The sequence below is a fragment of the Amphibalanus amphitrite genome, unplaced genomic scaffold (genome assembly GCF_019059575.1).
Source record: "Amphibalanus amphitrite isolate SeventyFive unplaced genomic scaffold, NRLGWU_Aamphi_draft 000064F_arrow, whole genome shotgun sequence".
NCBI classification, from domain to species: Eukaryota; Metazoa; Arthropoda; class Thecostraca; order Balanomorpha; family Balanidae; genus Amphibalanus; species Amphibalanus amphitrite.
In genome coordinates, this window is record NW_024881560.1 from 367,583 (window position 1) to 381,216 (window position 13,634).

General features: G+C 46.8%; 1 protein-coding gene across 5 annotated transcripts in view; it reads right to left on the reverse strand.

Annotated features, from left to right (window-relative positions):
• Positions 1-714: 714 nt before the first annotated feature.
• Positions 715-13,634, reverse strand: part of LOC122378731 (sarcoplasmic calcium-binding protein 1-like) — a 60,815-nt gene continuing 47,895 nt past the window's right edge. For all 5 annotated transcript variants that reach the window (XM_043360174.1, XM_043360176.1, XM_043360177.1 and 2 more), the window contains exons 5-6: positions 10,391-10,494; positions 715-1,441 (exon numbers count right to left, since the gene is read on the reverse strand). In XM_043360174.1, coding sequence (XP_043216109.1) covers positions 1,313-1,441; positions 10,391-10,494 — 233 coding nt within the window. In that variant the 3' untranslated portion in view covers positions 715-1,312. The remainder of the gene's footprint in view (positions 1,442-10,390; positions 10,495-13,634) is intronic.

Consider the following 13,634-nt stretch of genomic DNA (forward strand, 5'->3'; position numbering starts at 1 on the left):
GAACTTCCAAAAAAGTCATTTTTCAAAAAAATTGTGTGTCGTGACGTCATAAAATTTTGAATAACTCCCACATTTTTGAACCGATTCTTCTAAAATTTGGTATGTAGGTGCACATAGACCACTTCTCTGACATATATTCCGGTTTTTGCGATAGACTCAGAATTTTGGATTTTATAATGATTTTCCCAAAAAAGTCAGTTTTTTGAAAAAATTTAGGTCAAAATCCAAAATTTTCAAAAAACCGAGATAGCCATTTGATAGACAAAGTAAAATTACGTATAACCTTTTTTGTTACGTCTTGATTCCTTTAAAAATGAAGATGTTAGCGGCGTTTGACCTTTTGCTGTTTTTGAGGCGAAAATGACGAACATGACGTCACTAAAACGTCAATTTCTCAAAAATTTTCCGACGGATTTCGCTCAAATTTTCAGGGAACGTGTCAAATTGATGTAAGAAAAGGTACTGAAAGTTTGGCGGCGCTGCGCGCCGCCGTTTTTGAGATATCGCAAAAATTCGCGAGGGGGGGTAAAATTTACCCCCCCCCCCCAGCCCCGCGCGGGTTAATCGTATGACCTGTATACTGACTCATTGAAGCATAGTTTGTGACACTTCAGCTGTGTATTTCAGATATCGACAGGCGCTGTCAGCAGGGGCGGCCGACTTCAGTCGGTTGGTCGGTTGGAAACGAATCCATGCCACTCGAAAGACGTCTCCTCACACAGACCGAGCAGCATGTATTTGACTTCACTCGAGCATGCAGCGACGTTGTCAGAGAAGCCTGTCGACCTATCAGCATGTACAACACGTATGGGATACATTCATAAATAGGTATGTACATAACAGTCACAAGGACTGGAAGGGGCAGAACAGCCGCACTCAATAGTTGAGTGGAAAACATTGTCGCTGCAAGCATGCTGATCACTCCCAGAAGGAGTCGATAGGCTGACCATCTGAGACAATTTACATAGTTAGCTGCTGCTATATTCCCTTAATTTTATAGATCAAATCATATCGGCTTTATTTCCATTCTTATTTTGGGTTAATCTAATCCAAAATGGGACAAGTTCTTGTGCGCTCGCGGGGAGGCTGTAGGACAAACTGGCGATACCAAGTGATGTAAAATGTCACAGATGTTTTGACGGCGGGCAGCTGAGCGCCATGCTGCGCCCGTCTGCGGACCAGTAGAGGACGCAGCCGCCACAGCTTCCGCGGTCGGGTCAGTCCGGGTCCGGTCGGCGCCGCTGTGTGAGGAGGGCTGGGCGGGCAGTGCTGGCGGCGGCCCCGGGACGGTCCCTCGGCTCGGCCCGCGGTCTCAGTTGAGCTCCTGCAGCGGCCCGAACAGGTAGACGGCGCCGATCGTCTCGTCTGGGTTGCCGATGAACTGGGCGTACAGCTCCTGGAACCGCTTCAGGTCGATGCCGCCCTTCTTCTTGTCCTCCGCCTGCCAAAAGACGAGAGGTCCGAGTCAGAGCTGCGAGTCAGGCGGGTAGAGGTTCGAGTCAGAGCTGCTGGTCAGGCGAGCGGCAGGTCCGAGTCTGAAGCGAGTCAGTCAGGAGGGAAGCCAGAGTCAGAGGCGAGTCAGGCGAGGTGGCTGAGTCAGGCGGGAGGTCAAATTCAGGTGAGCCATGAGGCAGACGTCAGAGTTGTGACAGGCGGACGTCAGAGGGGTGACAGGCCGAGGCCCGTCCGGGGCCGCGGAGAGGACCGCTATGAACATCCCGTCAGCACCTCACGCTCCAAAATAACCGAGATCGGGAACCGATAGTGATAATATTTATTTGGTCGATAAATTCAAGCTAATTTTGTGTACGGAACTGCTCTGTGTTTTCGCTCCCTGATCGAACGCTGAAGCAATACGAGTATGGCTGACCTACCCACCGTGGTTTTAATTCATCTGAATAGCAGCGCAAGGAATTGAACATCAAATTAGCTGCAAAAGCTGGAAAATTAGCTGTATCTCCCATTTTCAATCTCCTCTTCCAGACACTTCCGTTTCAAATTGCAGCTATGGGCCTATGAGGCATCGCTACATGTCTATCGCGGAAAGTTTATTCAACTATTATCTGTTTATTTGTTTATTTACCAATTGCCGACAGGAAATGAGCAGCTTATAAACAAAAACACCTTGGTCGGTTGCAAGCCTTTCAGGGTTTAGGAAGGCATCGTATGCCTATATAATGGCTAATTCACAGCAGCTCCAGAGAAGGAGCTAGGAAGAAATAATCTCGGCTCCTCCATATCTCATTAACAAAGGTGTCAGTCTGCTGTGAGTCGCCTTTTAGGCTTCTTCTTGTTTCCGCCTGAGGTGGTTTTGTTTTCAGCTGCTCCGCTCCAGAGGGCAGCGGCTGGGAAGATCGATGCCACTTCTCTCAATTTTCTGCCTTTAGCCGGTGCCACGATGCAGCAAGATTTAATTTCGCTTCCGTATAGATCGAAAAAGGAAAATAGCACGTAGTTAACATTTAAGATGTTACTTAGACAAATTATTGCTTTCTTTTGGTCAACACATAAGGATATTGTAGATAGTTTAAGCTCAAACGAAAGGTGCCTAGTAATCGTTGTCATCTAACATCTTTTCTAAGGGCAATTCGTTCCAATTGTATGTTTGCTTGTGGAAGAAACAAAACTGCTGAGAGATCATTTACGGAATGAGTTTCATTACGATACGTTATCAGCAAATGCCAAGTCGACTTTATGGTTTATACCGATGTCCTTTAGCTCGCAGTGTGGCTGCGCGGCGGCAGAACTGCGTTACCGAATAGCGAACGCACCGCTCAACAATCAAATCATCATCGAATCCACTTTCAGCCTCCCGACATCTCAGTGCCGACGTGAGAGCTTCTCCATAATTTCGCACCGTCATCCCCGGGCAATCCCCGTCTGGCCGTCGGCGGTCGGTCGGCGGTCGACTGTTCTCTCTCACGCGGTCGGTGGTCGGTGGTCGTGGGTCAGCGGTCGGCGGTCCTCTGATGGTCGGCACTCGGTCGGCGGTCGTCACCCATCTGGTGGTTGGCGGCACGCTGCTGGTCGGCGGTCGACAGCAGCGAGGGCCAAACTAGCGGCCATTCTCCAGAGGCTCTTGACTGAATTAGTCTCGTTTCGCCGTCTGAATCCGGACGGGTCTGGACGGATGCGGAGATCAGACGGATCAGACTATCCGACTAGATCCAGACGTGTCTAGGTCTTTCCCGACTTACGCAGTAGAATTCGTGGGTACCGTATCCTATGTACCTATATGCATGTGCTCTTACAGATGTCTCCGGGCTAAGTACGCTGAGATGGCCGCTGGGTCCGAACTTTTCAGTCATATTCGAACTTCCTTTTAAGATTTGAGCTATTCGGCGTAATCAAAAACTACGCCGCTGGAGCCGAGTCCGTAAACTGGAGTGCACTGGCTGGTGAGACGGAAGTATTCATTTTTCCAGTTGTGAAGTTATGTGCTAAAGAACCAGTCTGACGATGTGACTATACTGAAGCGAACAGAGTCGGACATTTTACCGCTCAAATAAAATAGGCTACTGAATTATTGAGGCCGAAAACGCCGGCATCGAGTTGTCTTTCCTGATATGCAAAAAGTATTCCAACACCGTCCGCCACGCCCTGCAGGGCGCTAGTTATCGAAAATAAGCACAATCTCAAACAGGCCTGCTCAATATACAGCCTATCTGTTTGCGATCCACTTAGGCTTAGTTCTGCTCAATCCAATCGTAAACTCGCGTTTCGTGCTGGAGATAATGTCTGCCTGCTAAATATTGCAGGGATAGTAGCTGTCGGTGCCATGAAATCGTTCCAAGCCCTGAAAGGGAACTGTATTCCAAAGGTCAATCCTGCTTAGCCCTATCGATAGCAGGAGGTAACGTGATTTATATTGGCACTAGAGCCCCTTAGCATCGAGATATTCTCCCAAAAGACGTACTTACACTGGCGGCTCCCGTTGGGTTTCCAATGACTTTTTTAGTGGCCTCAACTTTCGTTTTTGCCTCGCGAGGAGGTGACCCCTAGGCCCTACACCCAGCTCATGAAGTGAGACCGGTGTCCACTTAATTGATAGCAAAATAGGGAAACCTACGCTTATGTAGCTTTCAAAAATGTGAAGAGGGGCCAATTTGCAAAATAACTTAGCTGATGCTGGGAGGGAGGAGTTGTTTTGGATTATATTTGCGTGAGGAAACCCCTATTATTTACTTTGCTCATGTATAGTTTAACGCTTCGAGGTCTGTAATACCACTATTGCTGTGAGGAATTTGCTAAAATTCGAAAATCAACGGAAAAGATTTCCTGTAAGGTTACCGATGGACCTAGTAAATATCTTGAAACCGTCCAAACTCAATAAAACATTTGGTCATAAGCTTTTGAATGCCTATTGTCTCGTGAGTCTGGCTTTGACTATTTGGTATTGGTGAATTGAATGGTTGCTGTCAGAAATGGCGGAGTTACCATCATTATTTAGTGCCCCATTCCCCTCACGCCAGGCAGCGGCGAGATCCGAAAAAAAACAGCAGCTGTGGGTAAAAGAGTGCCAAAATGAATTTGCTAAATTAGATTGAATCTTTTACACACGTTAGGGGAAGTTGGGGCAATGCCGGAGTTGGGGCAAAGCCGAAATTCGAGATATTTCGAAAACCGTAAGACATGGATGCCACCTGTCAGTGATGCTCTGAAGCTTAAGTGACTACAATTATCGCATGTTTGTTACGAGTCGTCATTCGGAATACTTCGACTGTGAGGGCGCCAAGAGCGTTTTCAAGGTACGTTTCCCTTGTACTACATGCGCCTTTGTAGCTGCATTTCTTACTCATTATGCTACCGTTTGTCTGGCCAATTCGGTCAAGTAATCTTTAGCATGTCTTTGCATAAGTGTGCTGCCTATTTGAAATTTATACAGCACGTTGAAAAGTTATGGGCCTGCAAATGAAAGTATGGCAGGCTGGGGTAATGCCGAAAACGTGCGATTACGCACGTGTTAAAAGCACGCTACGTGGACTTTACTGCTGTAGAATAGCAACGCGTATTTTTAGTCACACAAATTACACTTTCAACCGACACAACGGCCTGTTACCTATAAGGAATGATTTACCTGGCATGTTCTTATTATATCACACAATTATAACTTCCAGTGTGCACCGCGTCCTCAAGCTCTTAAAACGCGTGTCAGCTTTGATCAATTCTGGATAAAGTTTGAGATAAAATGGCAAAACATCAATGTCGGCATTCCCCGTTGATCATTTCTCCCATTTTCGGCTTTCCCCGCAGTTCGGGGCAACGCCGAAAAAGTCACTTCTTTGATATTTTTAGCTTGTGCGCTTAACGGTATGCGAATTCATCAAATGCGCCTGGTATGTTTGAAAGGCAAAAGACTGGCCTCTCGAATGACGCCAACAAGAATAGCTTATGTTGTCTACCTTGCGTGCTACGGGCGTCAGAAAAAAAGTCTTCGGCGTTCCCCCAACTTCCCCTACCTACCTTCGAAACTAAGCTATTGCAATTGGTACAGTAGCAGGCTTACCTATCTACATGTATTTGTTGAGAAACACACAGTATGATAGGCATGCAGTTGGTGCGGTACCTACCTATGCGTGAAATGGGTAATGGGTAAGTAAGTATGTGTATTGTGCAAGCCTTTGGCTAAGGACAAACACTTGCCAAGGAGTGACCTGATGATTCTAGCACTTAATCGTCCTTGCTACGGCATCTACGGTACTCATCGCTAATACGATATCCACTTTCCCGACCCCAAACATATTGGATAGGACTGCCCACGGACCCGTGCGTCGATTTTTGGGAGAAGGGGCATTCCAAGACAAAACGACCAATTTTTTTAAAAAATGACACCCTTATATTTTTAAAAATTCTGAAACTTTGTGTATTGGGTAATCTGACACGCTGGAGACGGTTCTGCCAATATTAGACCTCTCCGACAAAAGGTCACAGAGTTATAGCCTCCGGCATTTTGGAGAGGTCACCCTAAAGACCAATCTTTGAGGGCATATATCTCAAAGAAAAAATATTTTAGGTATGAAAAATATATACCGATGGACTCAAAATTGATCAAAAAAGATTTTGGCTATCTCGAATTTTTTTTCAAAAATTTTTCAAATTTTTTGATTTTGTGACCAATTTTTCAAAGACCTGGCTCGACCTTTTCCTCATCGAAATTGTACTTTTCGTCTATAGACAAAATGTTTTTTGATCAGTTTTCTTTCGATAGAAAAAATAAAAAAAAATGGGTTCTGCCTTTAAAATATATTTTTCGCCACACATAGATGGCGCTGCTGATGCTGTTTTCCTATATTATTACGGAATTTAGATGATAAGATACAGTTCATGACAGATGCGTGTTTTCTAACAAAAAATAAGACACTGTGACCCTTTTGAGTGGCTATTTAACCTTCGAGGCGGTGGGGGGGGGGGGGCATTTTTGCCCCCTTTGGTTTTTTCGATATATCTCGAGAACCGCTGCGCCGATCGTCACCAAACTTTCAGTACCCTCCCGGGAGTAGCTAGCGCACATGGTGACCAAACATTTTTTCCAAAGGCTATGATAGGTTGGCCGCTAATGACGTCAGAGTGACGTCATTTCTGCCATTTTCGACCCAAAAAAAGGTTTCGCGGGAAGAGCTGTCAGGCCTACAGCTTTAGAGATACAGAAAAATGTTTAATAAATAAAAGGTGTGGAATCAAGAGGGCTACAAAACTGCTATTTCGGTTTTTCGATTTTTTTATTTTGACCCCCAAAAATCAAAAAATAGATTTTTTGAATACAATAGCCGAAAAATCCAAAATGTTTTTTGAATTTCGAAAAAACGGAATATATGTGATAGTCCCTACCGCTTTCTATCTACATACCAAATTTGAGATCGATACCTCTTTTTTTGGCCAAGTTATAGCGAAAAAAACTTCAAAATTGATGACGTTAAATTTTCAAATTCAATTTTCAGCAATTCTAGACCTCGTAACGCAAAACAAAGACCACCATTAGACTCCCTGTGAAGAGCTGCATAGAATCAATACCCATTTTATGCAAAAATATCAACTTTGAAATTTGACCTTTTTTACCTGACCTTGACCTGACCGGCTGACCTCCACCAGAAAGTGACCTATTCCGTACCTGATAGTCTTATAACCAACACCATTGAGTTGGAAATGAAAAACTGGCCATAAAACATGCATCGCACAACCTTAGTAAACTTGGGTTCATGTGGTGACCTTTGGTGACCTGACCTGTGACCTGTGACCTGACCTGGTATGACCAGTGACTTCTAATAGCAACATATGTACTAGACAACTGACGCCTTATCGCTGATTTTCGACAAAATGCGTTTTACTCGGTGTTATAGCGCTTTCCCTAGAAGCCCCGTGAACGGTGAAACATTTTATTTTTGACCTGACCTGTGACGTCATCGGTGACCCCTAGGTCAACGAAATTTGGTTTCTTTCGACAAATTTGACAGGGCTATCGAACGCCGTTTGAGCTGTTGTTGGGAAACACACTTTGATCATCATCTGCATCTTATTATCTCAATTCAGTAATTATTCAGGAAAAACAGCGTCAGCAGCGCCATCTATGTGTGGCGAAAAATATATTTTAAAGGCAGAACCCATTTTTTTTATTTTTGCTATCGAAAGAAAATTGATCAAAAAACATTTTGTCTATAGACGAAAAGTACAATTTCGATGAGGAAAAGGTCGAGTCAGGTCTTTGAAAAATTGGTCACAAAATCAAAAATTTTGAAAATTTAAAAAAAAAAAATTCGAGATAGCCAAAATCTTTTTTGATCAATTTTGAGTCCATCGGTATATATTTTTCATATATAAAATATTTTTTCTTTGAGATATATGCCCTCAAAGATTGGTCTTTAGGGTGACCTCTCCAAAATGCCGGAGGCTATAACTCTGTGACCTTTAGTCAGAGAGGTCTAATATTGGCAGGGCCGTCTCCAGCGTGTCAGATTACCCTATACACAAAGTTTCAGAATTTTTAAAAATATGAGGGTGTTCGGCTGTGGTTGAGCTGTCCTGGAATGCCCCAGAAACACAACGTGGAAGGACAAACACTTCAGTAAGCAAAACATGCACCCTTAGAACGCAAATATTGACATTACTCCATTTGCCAGCTTTTTGCATGGACAAGCAATTGCAGCCCCCGCAGCAGTACAGTTCGTTACAGTTGTGTCGTCTTTGTCAAATGTAAAAAACGTCGGCCATTGCGGCATACAAACAGGTTCGTCCTGCCCCGGGCCGCTCTCGTAGCTCGGCCGCAACCACCGCTGAGCGCTCTTCACGGGGTTCTGTGCCGTCCAACTGACAGTCACCGGCCGCCCGAGTCGGCGCCGACAGGCTGACAGCAGCAGATGTCAGGTGTCGCGGAGGCGTGCGTGCTCCTGTCACCTCCCACTGCTATATCTGACAGTGAAATAACGTCTCTGCTCGACCGTTCTAGCCGCTGACAACTGGAAGTCACAGAGCTGATAAGCTCAATTAGCCCAGCCAGCACGGCACGGACGCTGAAAGTGGAGACAGTCCCGCTCTCAGAGACCTCGAAAAGCCACTTTCCGCGCGGCCAAGTTAGGCGAAATTCCGGCAGCTTCCACCGAGCTATCATGAGGTCGGGTCGGGGACTGGTATAACCACAGAAATAGCCGCGCCGGCTGTGTCACAGCGCTGGCATTGTCCCGTGTCCTTGTGTGCACCACTGAGCCGGCCAAACGGCGGCGGTGCGCGGCGCTCCCGAATGCTCCGCGTGCCGGGTATGTTCCGCTGCCAGACCGGCGCCCAGATTGTTGGCAAAGTGTTGCCAGATTGTCCCAGGAGCGTTACCAGACGCCGGCTGCGCTGTCCACCGGGTCGGCCTGGTAAGCAGAGACCGCTGCCGGTGTCGGCTCGCATTAGGGACAGCCACAGGCCGGGGACCGGTCGCAGTCGACCGGGAACAGAGCCGGCAATCGATGGTACCGGCCGCTGGCAGGGGCAGGGCGGGCGCCCGGAGTCACCAGCCAGGGGCCGCACTGACTCAAAGGCCACTATGGTCGCCGCACTGACTCACAGGTCACTATGGGCGCCGCACAGACTCACTGATTGGCCGCATTGACTCACGGGTGCCCTTTAGCCGTACCCAAAATCGTTATTAGTGCCGATTAATGAACTCGATGAAGTTCTAAAAAGTAGAATTGGCCATCAACTTGCAATGCATTTTCGACGATGCTTCCTTTCAGAAATGCAGAGCTGGATCGTCACATATTGCACAAGTTTATTGGGGAGCGTCTCTCTCGAAGACTCCGGCAAAGTAAGCAGCGGGAGTTTATTAATTGCGTCTCAGACCGTGTCGCCGGCCCATCACTCGCAGCGTGTGCCCCACTGCGTCCGCCCGGCGAATTTCTGCCCAGAGAAGCCGAGAAAATGAACCCGCCGCAAGTTGGCCGCCCCCGCCTGTTGGGTCGCGCCGCGGCGGGCTGGTGGGACTCGGTCGACAAGTGAATTGTAAGGGATGAACACGCCGAGAGGTAGGCTGGACTGACGGCAGGTACAGGCAGTGGACAGTGGTAAACGAAGGAAATACCAACGATTGCCAATAGCGCAGTAAGAAAACGTCACTGCAGACTAATAATGGAATGGGAGATGGTGTGATGGTAAATGCCCAATCCAACTGATGCTGTTGACCAATAATGGTTCAATTAGAATAACAAACGTACTCTTATGACATACGATAATGTCATCGGCAGTATAATTGTTATAATACCCGCATTTCAATGTAAAAAATAGGCTATGGAAAGATATACAGAGTGGCAGCAGGGCAGCATCGATGCATGACACCTAAATATATCAGTATGGCGAGTGGGCGCTGAGTGCACACTGCACAGACAGTGAGACCTACGCTAACATTGCTCTCAAGTCTCAATGCTGGCCTTTGACATCTTTATAGGACACGGAGACGGCCTGCCTGCCTGACCTGCCTGAAAGACGGTGCATCAGCTAACCAATGACATTGGAGACCCTCCCGGAGAACGTAAATACCATGAGTCCGAGGAGAACGTGAATACCATGAACAGGGTCCGCGGAGAAATGGGCCTCTGATTCAGTGTCCACCACCTGCCAGGATCTCCGATCCGAGTTGTATGTAGACGGTCTGACAAGTGCATGGAGTATGGAGGAGCATGCATTATCCATCGATTGGTGGTGGTCATAGATACGCTAATATCCCCATCAAATTATCAGGATGTTTCATGATAATGATGACAATGATTGTGATAAGCTTGTTTATCTAGGATCATCATTACTTTAATTTCTAACATTACTTGTATTGCCATTTTTAGTGGTGTCATTATATGTTTGTTTTAGGAATGGTATATTTCTGGGCTGACTGTTGGCGCCCCTGTGTGCGGAGGAGACTCACGCTGCAGAGTTTGTTGTAGGCGTCGTCGATCTCCTTGATGTCGCTGTAGGCCTGCCGACTGCAGCAGTCGACCCGGTACTCCTCGACACCCACCAGACCGTCACCTGTCAGGTCATCAGACTGTCAGAGACTGTCAGACCGTCAGACCACCAGACCGTCAGACTGTCAGATCATCAGACCACTGTACCGACACCTAACAGACCGTCACCTGCCAGATCATCAGACTGTCAGGGACCGTCAGACTGTCAGACTGTCAGACCGTCACCTGCCAGTTCATCAGACTGTCAGGGACCGTCAGACAATCAGACCGCCAGACCATCAGGCTGTCAGACGTCAGACTGTCAGACCACCAGACCGTCACCTGCAGGTCATCAGACTGTCAGAGACCGTCAGACCGTCAGACCTGTCACCTCATCACACCGTCGCCTGTCAAACACTTAGGCCGTCTGCTGTCAGACCATCACATTGTCAGCCCGACATACTATGAGACAGTCACCTTCTGTCAGACCGTCGCCTGCCATCACCCGGGGTTCAGGTCACTGTTCGATCTTGACATGGGTCATGTCAAATGGCAAATCCTGAAGACACAAAAGCCGAGGATAAGAGTATATAAAATGTAAAAATATCAGTGCCAGACCACATAGGTACAGTGAAGCCAGTGAAGCTATTTGATACTGACAACTTGACAGGTGACTAGCCTGACATATGTCTTCATGGTGTGTCGTTTCGGGAACTAGCGACCCGCGGCCGGGCGCCGCGGAGAGGTGCCCGCCATAGGGTTTTGGGGCTATTTTTTCACGTTTCGGTCTGAATCGTGAAAAGTATTGGTCGTAGCAAATATGTTCCCTGGTTTCTGAATTTTCAGCCCACGTGGAATGCGATAGGACAAGAGTCATTTTCGCACAGACAAAACTGTGCCCGCGTTTTTTGGTCAAAGTAAAAATGTTCAGCAGCTTTTAACACGTGGGCCGCCGCAAAACAGGGTACACCGGAGGACTTAAGATTCAATATCTCCTAAACCATCATAGATAGCAAATATGTTCCCTGGATCTATGTAGATAATACTTTAGAGAACACTTCAGACCAAAAATTGTTTCTCGACAACTTACACCCAGCCCGCGTTTTTAGCTTAAATGCAATGCAACACGACAGCCGACCTTTAGGGCTCAGTTAGCGAGTTTATTTTTTAGCGAGCACTTCGAGCATTTCAGCGTTCGATGAAATGGCATATTTTTTCAACGCAGTCGTTTCTTCATTTGCATCTAAACGCGATCTATATGATAATGTGACGGTATCGTCACACTAGAACGTGTAATTCATCGTAATTTATAGGGCTAATTCTCGGCGCACAGCAGCAGACGGACACCGACTGACCCACCATCTAAAGGCAGTTTGGCGAAGCAGTATCGTGAATCACAGCCGCGAGATGTCCCTAGCGTAGAACACCGTCTGTTTGCCCAGTTTAAATACGTGATGTTTGCCCTCTGTCAACCCCTCAGTCATGGGGCTGGGGTCGCGGATGAATGGGCGACCGCCCGCCGCGCGGGGAGGGGGCTGCTCCCCTGACCCGGACCGCCACGGCATGAGGACGGTCCCGCACTCGCGTGCCTCACGTCGCCGCCTCACACCGGTCAATTACGCTGGTTTTGAGGAACCGCCCATTGTGGTGGTGAATGATCCAACGCAGATCATGCCAGAAGTCAGAACCCCACTGAAGGGGTGTCACCCGTGTCAGCTGGCTCAGACCCATGATATCCCCATACCGAAAGCGACGTTCCAAAGAGCAATATGCCCACCTATAGTAGGTATTATTGATGTTTAATTCGAGAATGTATGCACGTAAGTACATACCTACATGATGTGTCAAAGTACTCCAACTGTACAACTTTGCCCTCTCAGCTCGAGGAATAACCTTTTTTACTTTAAAGGTAGTGTGCCAGCTTTCTTGGATCATATGGAGTTAATGACCCGGATAAGGAGAACCGGATTTTTAGAACTTATCCATACCTAGTTCAAAACTCATGGAAACGTCTTAAATTCTTCAAATTTTGAGTACCCCAGTGCGAAATTCGCCCCGACGGGTTGTCGGTCGTACCCCAACCACATTTCACACCACCATGAACAATAAATGCACACACTAAAATCGCTATTACCGATAGGCTCATCCAATCAAGTTTCGATAAACCCGTTCATCATCATCTCCTGCGGTTTCGAACACGCCTGTTAGTTGGCTTCTGATGCTCGTCGAGGTCGGAATTTCCAAATACGCGTGGTGCGTCGGGCCGCGCGCTCTGACTTCGGCCTAGAAAAATGCGTCAACTGATCATTGTCATTTCTGCCACTTGCGTGTGGTGAAATGGGGTCATAACTTAAGAGACGGCTGTTTCATATCAATTATTTTACATAAAATCATATTTCAAACCATAAATTAATGTTCGACAGCCAAATTAAAGAAACAATACCAATACAGGCTTACAGTCTAAGTTCGACATTGTGTTGTCTACGATTAGACAGCTGATAACTCATTCCCGTACGTCGTAACTCTATAATGACCTTTGCTTTTTGTCACATGTGCGCCGCATTCGCGATTGTTGCCGGCGCCTGTTTGCAGGTCAGCCCACTACAGTTGTTATACATATCGAAAAACCGATAAACTTTTAGGCGAAAAAGGCACTATTCCATGCCCATTTTTGATTTTTTCGATATTAAATAAAAACAGAAGCTCCTTATCCTAGGAAAAATAAAATGGGAAATCATTGGAAGGTGGCACACTACCTTTAAAGACAGATTCTTAGTGACTTCACATTCGCACTTACAGCGGGGTCGAACGGACCTCCCTCCCGGTTTTTCGCAAATAATTCGCGCAAAAAGCTGCCGATCGCGACAAAACTTTTGGTACCCTCGGGCCTCGAGTTAATCAATTTTACAAATACTGTTAAAATTTAATGACCCTGACCCCAATGACCTTTGACCTGTGGTCTGATTCTCGAGACCATGCGACCGGAATCGCGAATTGGCGTATGTCGGCTGACATTATCCGCGCAATTTCCAATCTTTTTGTGGTGTGGGTTTCAAGGTCACGTGAAGGTCAGGTCAAGGTCATTGACCGTTGATGACATTGCTTCACTTTTTCGAGTTTTACATGTTTCTAGGGTAGTTTCTGGAGCTGATTTCGAATTCCCATTTGGAGATTTATGAAGTAGTTTTGATGACCTCGTAACATGCTGTCAGCTGTCAATGGTGG